The sequence below is a fragment of the Canis aureus genome, chromosome 8, assembly GCF_053574225.1.
Source record: "Canis aureus isolate CA01 chromosome 8, VMU_Caureus_v.1.0, whole genome shotgun sequence".
Taxonomy (NCBI): Eukaryota; Metazoa; Chordata; class Mammalia; order Carnivora; family Canidae; genus Canis; species Canis aureus.
The window spans coordinates 21,409,624-21,424,137 of NC_135618.1; the positions used below are offsets into that span (position 1 = coordinate 21,409,624).

The 14,514-nt window shown below is 36.9% G+C and overlaps 1 protein-coding gene across 3 annotated transcripts in view; it reads right to left on the reverse strand.

Moving 5' to 3' along the window:
- Window positions 1–14,514, reverse strand: part of DIPK1A (divergent protein kinase domain 1A) — a 115,919-nt gene that overhangs the window by 15,239 nt on the left and 86,166 nt on the right. The window contains exon 1 of one of the 3 annotated variants that reach the window (XM_077905449.1): window positions 9,205–9,340. The exons of the other annotated variants lie outside the window; for them this stretch is intronic. Coding sequence (XP_077761575.1) covers window positions 9,205–9,207 — 3 coding nt within the window. The 5' untranslated portion in view covers window positions 9,208–9,340. Of the gene's footprint in view, window positions 1–9,204; window positions 9,341–14,514 lie in introns of those variants that run through there. 3 annotated transcript variants of the gene reach the window in all.

Below are 14,514 nucleotides of genomic sequence, written 5' to 3' on the forward strand. Positions count from 1 at the left end.
TGTATTCTGCGTTTTTATGCAGAAATAGCACATTCTATTATGAACAGCTTCTGGAATAGGACTTAAAGAACTATCCCCTTCAAACGTCCTGATCTTGGCTCCTAAATCTGGAGGAACACTCTATTCATAGCCCAGCCCCAGGTCAAGATTTAAATGTTACCCTCTCCATAACACCAATTTTCCAATGAATAATCTTGAGACTGTATATTTCCTTCCTGAGTCTACATTATTCCTCCTTCTTCTCTTATACCCCCAAATCTAACACCATTTATGTTCATGTTATCCTCCCTGGTAGAAAGTAAGATGATTCAAAGTCAGAGACGAGGTTATATTCATCTTTGAATCTCCCTTTTCTAGCACACAGAACAGAGTTTAGTATTTTAAGTGTTCAGTAAATGTTTATGAAATAACCATAATAAAACCTAGTGGTTTTGATTTTAAAACCTCACTGAGCATAAAATTAATAATCTTCTATAATGCATTACACATTTTTTTTTAAAAAAGAATAAAAATTAGTATCTTATTGGTAAACCGTTGAGCAGCAAAGACAAATCTGACATTCAGCTACAAGAATCAGATTCTTGTTTTGAGCAAAGGCCTCAAGCCAACTCTGTATCAAAGAGGTAGTCACAAAGAACAGGCTCTTCAACTTGTGGCTTCCATCACAAACCAAAAGCAAATTTCCCACATGCTTACATGAAAAGTATGGTTGGCCACATACAGCTTTGTTTGTTTTTCAGGCATGGCCATACACACAGATTATAATCATTGTTAGGAATCTGATCTCCTAACTAAAAAGACACAGGTTATAAAGAAGTTCAACTTTACAACAGGATACCCTGCAGAAAATACTGAAGGTTTTTCTGGTCCTGAGATTTTACTTTTATCACGATTCTATGAACACCCTGACTTTGTTTGCACATACCTGGTAGTACCAGAAGATGGCACTCTTCAGCTAAATTTTACAAAACCCATTGGTGCTGAAGGAATAATTTCATGAACTGTGGAAACTACCTCAAAGGGGCGATAACAAACAGATGTATTAAGTAACTAGGTTTTAAAACATTTTCTAAGATCCACATTCTAAAAACGTATTTTACACAATCTTACCAATTTATCCTTAGGAAAAAACAGCAGAGTTGGGTTGCCTAAAAATTCTCCAAGTCTAGTCAGCACCCTTTCCAATTCTACATACCAGCTATTTTAATCTTCATTCTCTGCGCTCTCACCAAATCATCAACTCCTTTCTTTTTCCTTCTTTCCTGAATTCTTCCTGTCAGTCATTACTTGTGTTCATCACATCCCTTTTTCCTCTCCCTACACACCTGCGTATGCACACGCACAAGAACCCTCTCCACTGTCTCCTTCTCTTCTGTTAAAATGTCTGTAATTTACTTTAAAATTCTTCAGCAGACACAGTGTGCTATTTGTGTGTTCATAATCCAGGAATGCACAGGGGCTCTGCAAGAATCCTAATCAGGTATTAAGGAAGCATGTGCTCCCAGTCAACTACTACACATGCTTCTATTGTACATATCTTGATCAAGATTGATTCATTTCTGGGATTTTGTTAATTACCAAATTAGGATCGTATTGGTGAAATTTTTAGTTTGTTAAATATCATAGTGAATGTCAGAAATGGACTATCATTGGTGAAATTGAGGGTATTAATACATGTGGATTCGCTAAAATATGAGATATCCCTTACCTTTTCATAATGGGGGTATAAGAACCAGTTGTAACCTTTACCTTTGGGGAAGTACTCAGGGTTAATAATTTTACAACAGACATTCTCAAACTTCAGGGAGCTTAAGATCTCCTGAAGGGCTTGTTAAAACACAGACAGATGGATCCCAGTGTTAGAGTTTCTGACTCATTGGGTTTTAGGTGAGGCTGAAAATTTGCATTTGTGGCAAGTTTCCAAGTGCTACTAGTGCTGCAGGTCTATGAGACCATATATTTTTTTAAGATTTTATTTATTTATTCATGAGAGACACAGAGAGAGAGAGAGAGAGAGAGAGGCAGAGACACAGGTAGAGGGAGAAGCAGGCTCCATAAAGGGAGCCCGATGCGGGACTCGATTCCAGGTCTCCAGAATCACACCCCGGGCTGCAGGCGGTGCTAAACCCAGGGCTGCCCTAGGAGACCACATTTTGAGAATCACTGGTTAAAAATTTCTAGTTGCCTGATGCTAATTATGAAGGTAATAGAAGCTTGCCTCTCGAGTATCACTGCTTCTGCCTTGAGTAAATCTTTCATACAAGTTGAGAGCATACCTAAAAGGATGGAATTAGAATTTTAGTAATTTACAGGGATCCCTGGGTGGCGCAGCGGTTTGGCGCCTGCCTTTGGCCCAGGGCGTGATCCTGGAGACCAAGGATCGAATCCCACATCAGGCTCCCGGTGCATGGAGCCTGCTTCTCCCTCTGCCTGTGTCTCTGCCTCTCTCTCTCTCTCTGTGGCTATCATAAATAAATAAAAAAATTAAAAAAAAAAAGAATTTTAGTAATTTACAGACTGATTATATGAAAAGTTTTGTGACTGCTTACAAATAAATACATGCTAAATAAATGCCTATATGTGTGGCAGAAATCATTTTCATTATAAACTAGTAATAAAGTTGTACAGGAGTAGTTACTACTCCCCAGTATCAAACATTCTCAATAGCTACCATTATCTTTCAAAACAGAATCCAAGGCATGTGCATAACCAAACTGGATGAGGTCAATTTAAAACAATTTCCCAGCCAAAAAGCAGAAGCTACCCAAGAATCCAGCAATGGATAAACAAAACCTGGCATATACATACAACAGAATATTATTCAACCTTAAAAAGTAAGGAAATTCTGAAACATGCTACAACATAGATGAACCCTAAGAATATTATTCTAAATGAAATAAGCCAGTCACAAAAAGACAAGTACTGTGCGATTCCACTTTTAGAAGATATCTAAGGTAGACACACTCAGAGAAAGAGCAAGTAGAATGGTGGTTGCCAGGGGTTGTGGGGGAGGGGAAATGGGAAGTTCTTGTTAATGGGTATAGAGTTTTGGTTTTGCAAGATGAAGAAGTTATGAAGACTGGTTACACAACAATGAGTATACTTAACACTACTGAACTGTATACTTAAAAATAGCTATGCACTGTGAAAGTATGGAATTTTTTAAAGAAATTTAGAACTACCCTATGATCCAGCAATCCTAATTCTGGGTATATATGCAAAGGAAATGAAATCATTATCTCAAAGACGTATCTGTTAATGTTCATTGCAGCACTATTCACAATAGCCAGGATATAGAGACAACCAAAGTGGAGGTGCCTGGCTGGCTCAGTCAGTAGAATATGTGACTCTTGATCTCAGGGTTGTGAGTTTGAGCCCCATATTGGGTGTAGAGCTTGCTTAAAAATTTTTTTTGAAAAGAAAGAGAATTTACCATATATTATATACACATATATATACAATACATACATATATACATATATATACACACAACCTAAGTGTCCAATGACGAATAAAGAAAATGTGGTGTATGCGCACAGATATATACATACACATGCATACAATTAAATATTATTCAGCCTTAAAGAAAGAAGAAAATCCTGTCATTTGTGACAACATGGATGAATCTGGAGGGCATTACACTAAGTGAAATAAGCCAGAGAAAGACAAATGCTGCATGGTATTGCTTATATGTGGAATTAAAAAAAAAAAAGAGTCAAACTTGAAGAAACAGAGTAGAAAAGGGGTTACAACAGGCTGAGGGGTATGGGAATTGGGAAGAGGTTGGTAAAAGGGTATAAATGTTCAGTTAGAAGATGAATAAGGTCTGAGGATCTAATGTATAACATGGTGACTATAGTTGGTAATGCTGTAGTGTAGAAATGAAGTTTGTTGAGAGTAGACCTTAAATGTTTTCACCCCCACGCCCGAAAAAGGGTAAATATGTGAAGTAATGGATGTGTTAAAGATCAAGGGAGGGAACCTTTTCAGAATGTATATGTATATCAGGTCATCACATTGTACTCTTAAAAATCTTACAATTTGGGCAGCCCCGGTGGCTTAGCGGTTTAGCGCCACCTTCAGCCCCGGGCGTGATCCTGGAGACCCAGGATCGAGTCCCACATCAGGCTCCCTGCATGGAGCCTGCTTCTCCCTCTGCCTGTGTCTTTGCCTCTCTCTCCTTCTGTATCCCTCATGAATAAATAAATAAATAAATTTTTTAAATCTTACAATTTTGTCAATTATACATCAATAAGGCTGAAAAAAGGTAATGACAAACTGAAAAACAAACATGATTAAGGTAGTAAATGTTATGTGTATTTTACCACAATTTTAAAGAATTTAAACCAGACCAAAACCAACTGATTCCTCAGCACAGCTTCTAGAAACAGGAGTCTATACTTGTTGTTCACAGTTATTTCCTCCTGTCCAAACTTTATCTTTCTTTATTCTCTACCTCATTAAAAGGTGCCATCAACCACCCATGCATCTGAGGGAAGAAACAGTGAGTTGTCTTAAACTTCTCCATCTTCCTCATTCCCCCCACACTTAACTGGTCACCAAGCACTGGCAATCAAATTATGTTCTTAATATCCTTTGAAACTTTTTCTTCCCCTCCATTCCCACCACCAATGCTCAGCCCTGACTGCTTTGTGCCGTAAAACTGGTTTCCTTTCCTGTGATGTCTCCTATCCAATCTACTACCCTCTCTACCACAACTGGTGAAATTCTTCTGAAACATAAATCTGACTACTTCCCTGCTTAAGGAGTGCCTGGGTGGCTCAGCTGGTTAAGCATCTGCCTTCTGCTCAGGTCAAGATCCCAGGGTCCTGGGATGGAGCCCTCCCTCCACAGCAGGGAACTTGCTTCTCCATCCCCCCAACCCACCACTCGTATCTCCCCCACATGTTCTCTCTCTCAAGAAAATAAATAAATCTTAAAAAAAAAAAGAAAAGAAAACTTCAATTGAGTTTGTACTGCCTTGAGGCTAAAAGGCAAACTCCTTAACAGGATATACACAGTCTTTTAATATTTGACTCTGCTAATGTGACCTCAGTAAACTGCTCTAGGCAGGCACTTCCTGGAATGTAGCACTCTTCCCTATCTTTGTAGCTATGCACATGCCTCCTTCTGCTCCCTCTCTATTCTTCAAAATTCAGCTAAGATAAAACCTCTTCCAGAAAGCCTTCTGGGACGTTCTGAGTTAGGACTGCCCAGTGAAATATTGCATGGGATGTACTTACATTGAAAAATTATTAGTTGCTTATTGGCAATACTTGGGATATACTTATACTAAAAAAAATAATAATAAACTCATTGTTTATTTTAAATTCAGATTTAACTGGGCATCCTGTTTTTGTGTTTGTCTGTTTTTGCTAAATTTAGCAACCCTAGTTTCAGTCTCAATTATGTGCTTGTTTATTTTTCCATATCCTTTACTAGTCTGTAGCATCTTTAGGGCGGGGAACATGTCTTAACTTATCTCTGTATCTGCTGGTTCTAGCAAGTACTGGTAAGCACATAACTAAAATAACATGGTGTTTTATTGTTGCTGTTTCTTCTAAACTGGTTTAACCTTTAGTCTTTTTATTCCTTCCCATAGTTATGCTAATAGTAATAATACCACCTGTTTCAGGATTATAGTGACCACCACCTGATATAAGAGCATGCAGCATAACCCATGAAGGTCACCAGAAACGCTAGTATAATCTAACCAGTAACATTATTCTTAGAATAGGGCTTATTATGTTTGTTAAGATTTGAAATAAACTTGTTTAGTAAATATTCTTCTATAAATTCATCAAGAGATTGGTATTCTAATTCAAGTTGGCATAAAAAAACTATTTGTAAAAGGAAAAAATTTAGCTTGTACTCTGAAAACAGTATATTCCAACTGGATTTATTCCATATATTTTAAAAACAGAAGATAAACGCACAAAATGTACCTCTATAGCCAAATAGTAATTTTGATTCTAAGCAAATTCAAAGCTAAATGAAATAATTATGTATCACTATCTAATTAAAACCATAGTTCTAAATATTACCAAATTTAGTGTATGTTAAGCTAGTTGTTTTAACCAACAAGCCATTACCTCTAGAAATTAGATTTCAGAAGAAACTGTAATAAAATTTAAGGGCTCTTTTATTTTTTATTTCTTATTTCTTCCACTTTAAAGCATGTGCTTGTTGTCTAAAGAAAAAAAAAACAAAAAAGGGGTGCCTGGGTGGTTCAGTTGGTTAAGCATCCAACTCTTGATTTTCACTCAGGTCATGATCTCAGGGTTTTGAGATCTAGCCCCATGTCGGGCTCTGCACCAGTGGCCTGGAGCCTGCTTAAGATTCTCTCCCTCTTCCTCTGCCTCACACCCTACTCCTGCTCTCACTTGCTCTCTTTGTCTCATAAATAAATAAATAAATAAATAAATAAATAAATAAATAAATAAATAAATAAAACAGGCAAGCAAGCAAGGAAGCAAGCAAGCAAGCACGTGCTCATGTAATACAATACAAAGGTTCATTAGAATTAGTGATTCCTCATTATTATCCAGAGATAAACTCAAAATAAACACTCTCAATCATAGGGGGAAATGTCAGAAATATCACCATTAAATAATGTCCTGAAAATTGTATACAAGAAAATTTTTTTCTCCCTACCCCTACTCTATTTTTCTTTGTTAAGGAACCCAGCAAACTACATAGTCAAATGGTGCAAAATTTCTTTATAGGCAGACCCTAAATAGGACTTGCTGAAATAATGAGTGAATTAGTGATTTCTATAGTCAGAGAAAATGTACAATGAATTATACAACATATTATAATTAGCTTGGTGGATAAAAGAAAAAGAGCACAACTGGAAAACCAAAAGGTCCTTCCATGCACATCTAATTAGGGTTAGGTAGTGGTTGCCCTCAGTGTCAGAGAAAGCTGCCTTTAAACAAAGAAGAGCAGAACACAATTCCCAGCGCTCACAACTTTCACAAGTTAACCTTGGCTTCCCATGATATTACTACCCTCCCTGTATTTCCTTTTCAAAGCTTTAAAAGCCTACTATTTAAAAGCCTATTATGCATTTCACTGGAATCAACCTCTAAATAATGATGTGACAGTGGAAAATATTATACTTTTATTAAAAACTGAACAGAGGAAACTTTAATTCAAATTGTCAGTGTACAATGTACACAATTATTATTATTATTATTTAAAGATTTTATTTATGTATTCTCGAGAGACACAGAAAGAAGCAGAGACACAGGCAGAGGGAGAAGCAGGCCCCATGCAAGGAGCCTGACGTGGGACTCGATCCTGGGACTCCAGGATCATGCCCAGGGTGGAAGGCAGGTGCTGAACTGCTGAGCCACCCAGGGATTCCCAATGTGCAAAATTAATTCCAGTTTTGGCTCCTAGCATCCTGGAAGCTTATATAAGTTAAGAATCCCATTAACCTTGTAATACCTTTTAATAAAAATTATCCATTGGTTAGAGAAAACATCTCAAGTAAATAATACTAATGCTCTATAGTGACTTCCAATGTTGAAATTATAAGAAATATATCGATTATTAAATTAGACTAATTCACACATAGAACATAATTTATATGAAATATATATCTGATTTGTTCAACATTCTAAATTAGTTTTTAAGTTTTATAATAAAAAGACAAAAGAGGAAGATATGTTATTTTAAGGGCACCCAAATGGCTCAACAACCAAGGCTGTGGTTCAGTGGCTACTACTACATGCTTCTGGGAATTCTCAGATCTAATGTTAATCAGCAAATTTCTCTTTGGGATAAAAGTGCTAAAGCAAGCCTGGTTTGTAATTAAAAGGAGAAAGATGCTCCTTAAGAGCCTATGTAGGGGCACCTGGATGGCTCAGTGGTTGAGCGTCTGCCTTCAGGTAGGGTCATGATCCCGGGGTCCTGGGATGGAGCCCTACATCAGGTTCCCCACAGGGAGCCTGCTTCTCCCTCTGCCTGTGTCTCTGCTTCTTTCTCTGGGCCTCTCATGAATAAATAAATAAAATCTTAAAAAAAAAAGTCTATCCAGATTCTATTTTATAAGGCCTATAGAAATGCTATGTCCTCTATGAAGCCTTTCTCTACTATTTTACCCACAGTGATCTCTCTGTTCATGGAAGCCTTCTTTCTTTAAATTTGTGTAATACAACTATTTCTAGTACAGACTAAACCATTTTAATCTGATCTGATGGTCTCTAGCTGTATCAACTTGGCTAGGCTACAGTCCTCAGTTAATAAAGCAAACAACAGTCTAGGTGCTGCTGTGAAGGTTTTTGTAGATGGACTGAAGTCCATGATAACTGACTTTAATGAGAGATTATCCTAGATATTCTGGGTGGGCCTAATTCAATGAGTTGAAGGGACTTAAGACAATTAATGGAGCTTCCATGATGAGGAAGAAATGCTGTCTGTGGATGGGAACTTCAGCTCACCCTGTCCTTGACAGCCCACTGTAAGGATTTCAGCCTCATCTAGCCAGTCCCCACAACTGGGAAAGCCAATTCCATGCAATATAGCTCTCTCTTTTTTAAAATTGTAATATAACTGACATATAACATTATCTTAAAGTATACAACATAATGATTTGATATTTGCATACACTGTGAAATAACTGCCACAGTAAGTCTAATTAACATCCATTACCATGCAGTTACAAAATGTTTTTTTTCTTGTGATGACAAAATTTTAAGATCTACTTTCAGAACAACTTTCAAATATACAATAGTATTATTAACTGTAGTCACCTTGATTTAGGTTATATCTTCATGACTTACTTAGTTTATAATTGGAAGCTTGTTCCTTTTGATTCTTTTCACCCATTTTGCCTCCCTTGCTACCCCCTCTGGCAACCACCAATCTGTTTTTTGTATCTATGAGTTAGTTTGTTGTTGTTGTTGTTGTTGTTATTTTTTTAGATTGCATATATAAGTGAGATCATACAATATTTGTCTTTCTCTAACTTACTTCATTTAGTGTAATGCCCTCAAGGTCCATCCATGTTGTTAATAAATAACAGTAAACAAAAATGTAAATAATAAATATCTTAATATATACTTCTTTTGGGTTCCTCTTCTCTGCTTGTATCTTGATTGATACAACTGACTATATAATGTCATATGTGTGTCTTATCTTCCCAAGTCAGATTCAAAGGCATCAACTTGAGAAAATAATGATTCACTGAGTACTTACCATGTGTCAAGCACAGTGTTAAGTCTTTCAATACATGAACTCATTTTAGTCCTCACAACTACCTGATTTTAATCCCCACTTTACAGAGGCTAAGACAAAGCTGTCTAGCTAAGGAATGGCAAAGCTGGAACCCAAACCTGAAGCTCCCTTATTCCAATGCTTATGCTCTTAACCACTACAATAGTTATGACCTCACACACAAATGGAGAGGGAGGGAAAGAGAGATATATAGAGAAAACAAGAAAGCTATGTAGGACAAGATAGACCATGATTCTTAAACATAAGTAAACTGCTTATTACACTCTGTTAATCCTATGATATCGAACTCCTACACAGTTATCTAGCTTGGAGGCAATGCTCAGAACCGGACAGCCATAGCAACATTCTGGGGGAAATTTTAAATTACAATGTTATGGTTACAGCAACAGCAACCATTAAGGTACTTGCCCTGGGTCAAATGGAATCAAGTCAAAGACTTGAGAATCTTCTCTATATTCAATAGATATGTTAGAGTATCATTCAGTGATAGGAAGCCATCATAACTGGTTCAATTCTACTACATCTCTATAAAATCTGTGATGTGGATAGGGCAGGGTAGGGATATTTCCTACCTGTACAGCGGGCTTAACAGTAAGTCAATGAAATGAAATCACTTACTTAAAGTCAGATAGTACATCACAAGAAAGGGTAAGTCTGGTGCTTGGACTCCAGCCTAGTAGTTTCTCCAATAGACTTATATGATAGGGTAGAGCTGCTTATATCCAAGAGGTTCCCCTCACTTGATGAATTGTGCCATCAATATCCAAGATTTTTAAATGTACATGATATGACTAAAGTAATGAGACAGATTTTTATACTCATGAAACAACCATACTTCCCAACATTGCTCCCCACTTTGGGCATTTGCACTCACTGTACTTTCTTCTTAAATGCTTTCTGCCCAGGTATTCACACAATTGCTTCTTTCTTATCAGGTTCTAATTCAAAATGCCATCTTCTCAGGGAAGACTTTCCCAGCCACTATGGTTAAGGTAGCATGCCCTAGCCATCTTCTACAAAATGTTGCTATTAATCCTTTCTTATCACATTTTTAAGTCTCTGAAGTCATTTATTGATTTGCTTTTGTTTTTATTATACATATTCCACTATAAGAATGTAAGTTCCTTAAGACATGGACGCTGAGTATCTTGCTTACCATTATATCACCAGCACCTAGAATAATGACTGACATGTAATAGGTGTTCAAAAACACTTGTTGACTGATACTTTTTCTAAAATGGATTATGCTTTTTATTTGACTGCTATGTGATAGTAGTTACCTTGAAAATAAGCATTAAATGATTAAAAATAGGGAAAAAAAAGAACTAGGAAAAAGCTAAAAGTCAAACTGCCAACTTAAAAGGGAAGAAAGAACCATTTTTTTTTTAAAGACTTTATTTATTCATGAGACACACAGAGAGAGGCAGAGACATAGGCAGAGGGAGAAGCAGGCTCCCTTCAGGAAGCCTAATGTGGGACTTGATCCCAGGATCCCCAGATCATGACCTGAGCCTAAGGCAGACGCTCAACCACTGAGCCACCAAGTGTCCCAAGATAACACAGTTTTATATTTTTATATCCAAATTGAAAAATCAGTGATCTTATGATATGCTCTGGTTCATTTAAGTCCACTTAAATAGGAGAACAGCCTATGCAGTAATACAGAGGGAAAAAGAAAATCAGTTTAGACTCTACATTTCAAAACAGAAATTAAAAAAAAAAAACAAAAACAGAAATTACCAGGACCAAAAAAGTGTGTGTGGATATTGCCAAAACTTGTGAAAAGGCCAATTACTTAGACAGACATTGTAAAACTAAAATACAGAAGAAACAAATTTAAAAAGTATTACATTTCAAGCCAGTAAGGGCTGATTTAGACTTTAAAAAGAGATATAGTTTGCATAATATAAAACTTATGTGAATATATATGGCTATGGTTTTTCCTTTAAACATCGCCCTCTTTTACAATTTGCATATTTGCATGAATATTTTTCCTATTCTTTACTTTCAATCCATCTGCATCTGTATATTTTAGATAAGTCTCTAGTAAGTATATATATATTTAAATTTTAGTACAGTCTGACAACCTTCACTTGTTAATTGAAGCATTTGGTCCATTTACATTTAATGTAATTACAAACATATTTGGGTTGAAATATACTACAGCCAATGCTATGGTAAGCCAGCCATATCTTTTTTTTTTTTTTAAAGATTTATTTATGATAGACAGAGAGAGAGAGAGAGAGAGAGAGAGAGAGAAAGGCAGAGACACAGGAGGAGGGAGAAGCAGGCCCATGCCGGGAGCCTGACATGGGACTCGACCCCAGGACTCCAGGATCGCGCCCTGGACCAAAGGCAGACGCTAAACCGCTAAGCCACCCAGGGATCCCCAAGCCAGCCATATCTTGTCCAGAACTGGAACACTCATTCTCTCAGCTGTACAGTCAACAGCTCTCAGCTGAATTTTTCTCTGGGACTTGTTCTCAGCTCTAGAATACAGCCTTACCCCAAATCATGTCCCTTTAAGGGAGGGTAGAAGAGGGTAGAAAACCGTATCCAATGACTGGTCAGTGACAGGGTCTAAACAAATGCCTGGACCTTTGCAAGGCCATCGCAGCTCCAAAGTTCCCTGTAGAATCAACTGAGGTCTTTGTTACCACCATATTGCAGTTTAACTTCTCTGATCTGTCCTGTTTCCTCACTCCCTCACAGATGTTAATCTCAAGAGCTCATCCCAATAAACATCCTGCAGGCAATCTCAGTCTCTGAGTCTATTTCCCATGGGATTGAATTTGTGATATCTATCATCTTGTTATGTATTTTGTACTTCTCAGGCCTATGTTTCTTTTTCTTTTCTTTCTTGTCTTCTTTAGAACTGAGTATTCTATTATTATTCCATTTTTCCTTATTAGTTTGAAGATGATAGACTCTTTTTCTATTCCATAGGCTATCCTAGAAATAACAATACACATCTTTCAGTCAGTAAAGTCTAAAGCTAATTGAGTGATATTTTATTAATCGATATGAATAGACTAACTGATATTAACCGATACTGTTTTTTTTAATTTTTTTTTCAATTTTTATTTATTTATGATAGTCACAGAGAGAGAGAGAGAGAGAGAGAGAGAGAGAGGCAGAGACACAGGCCGAGGGAGAGGCAGGCTTCACGCACCGGGAGCCCGACGTGGGACTCGATCCCGGGTCTCCAGGATCGCGCCCCGGGCCAAAGGCAGGCGCCAAACCGCTGCGCCACCCAGGGATCCCCTGATAGTGTTAACCTACTAGGCTATATGATAAGAATCTTAAACATCTGAACTCCTTTTACCATCCTCCCAATATATATGTAATTGTTATTCTAGTACATCATATAAGTGGAATTATACAATATTTCCTTTTGTGTCTGGCTTATATCATTCAGCATAATGTTTTTGAGGTTCATCCATGTTGTAGCATGCATCAGAATTTCATTCTATTTAAAGGTTGAATAATATTCCATGTATTTTGTTTATGCATTCATACGTTAATGGATGTTAGGGCTGTTTCCATCATTTGGCTATTGTATATAATGCTACAATAAACACTGGTATGCAAGTATCTGCTTGAGTCCCTGCTTTCAATTCTTCTGGGTATATATCTAGAAGCAAAATTGTTGGATTATATGGTAATTCTATATTTAACATTTTGAGGGACTGCCCATATTGTCTTTCTGATTCTTTTTAATATTTTTCAATTCTTCATTGAAATTATCTATTGTTTTATTTAATTTCTTTACCTTACTTCCTATTTATTGAACACAGTTATTTTAAAATCCTTTCTAGGTGACTCCAATATCTGGATCATCTGTGAATCTAATTCTATTGTCCATGTTTCTCTCTTGGTTTTTGATCATGTCACCTTGTCTTTTGCTATGTCCTGTAATTTTTTACATAGTGCCTCCAGAGAGAGTTTCCCTTCCCTTGGGTAGACAGATACAACAGCAGCTGATCATCTTAACCCAATCAGGGACTGTGCTGAATGGAGGCTGGACTGCAGCCTCTGGTAAAGCTCAAGCTATTTTTGGCTAATCTCCATTCCAAGAGCATAGCCCTCTAGGGTTTTAAATAGAGAGCCTGGGAATTCAGTGGGGTTCCCCCCATTGGCAGGTTCATAACTCTAGGCTGTATCTTGTGTGACTGCCAAAATGTCTGCTCTGCTTTTCAAAGACTTTCCAATGAGATGTTTGGCCTCCCATTCTGTAAAACCCTAGGATTTGGCAAATGTCCCAACAGGATAACTGGCTGTATGCTTGAGGCTCTCTTAGTTTTCTACACAAGCTTGCTGGTTTCTTGTCCCCAGCAGCAGCTCTCTCCCAGTATACAGTCCTGTTTCTCAGACCCCTGCTCATGCTCAGTATCAGCAACATCTCTGAGGGAAAAAGAGGCTACAGCTCACATCTCTGAGGTTCTTTTGGCTTACCTTTACTGTTGGGGTTCAGTTCTTTAGCGTATCAGCCCACAGCATGGTGTACCAAGATCCCATGCTTGGTAGGACCTGGACTAGATTTTTAACTTCCTACCAGCATAAAACTCTACTTTAGGTCATACACCCCAAGCAAACACTCACCAAATCTAGGCTCACCTCTCTCAAATCTTATCCTCTCCCAAATCTTGATCAAGTAATTCCTCACTATCTTGTTAGCTGTCTGAAGCTTTTTTTTTTTTTTTTTTTTTGCTGTCTGAAGCTTTAATGTGTACTTAAAAAATATTTTTTCTGCTTGCTTTTCAGTTCTAGCCACACAATTCCTATTAAATATTAACATTATTTTAGTACTACGGATTTAATACTACCAGTTTTGTTAAGTTTTAAGAATGTAATTCCCAAGTGCAGAGAAACTAGAACTTTTTTAAAGCCAGTCTCAGGGAAAAGATGTATTTTAGGCTCAGAAAATGTTTTCCTTATTTTCAAATTTTAGTAAGATAACCATTAAATTATGCTAAATTATTATATTAGAATTATTAAATTATGCTAGAATTCTGCTTCTATTTCTTATAAAATTAAAGAAAAATCATGAAAAATACTTTAATAATAAAATATTATAAATATTACAATAAAAAATATTTCACAACTATAACTCACTTAGAATATTCACCAACATACACCTTATAATTTGAATATTATTGTATTCATACACAAGAACAACATACCTATTTCATTTTGTTTTAGTCTCTTAGTATTTCTAACATCCCCAGATGATGTTAATAGGTCTTCCTGAGAGAGTCATAGTGGGATGGG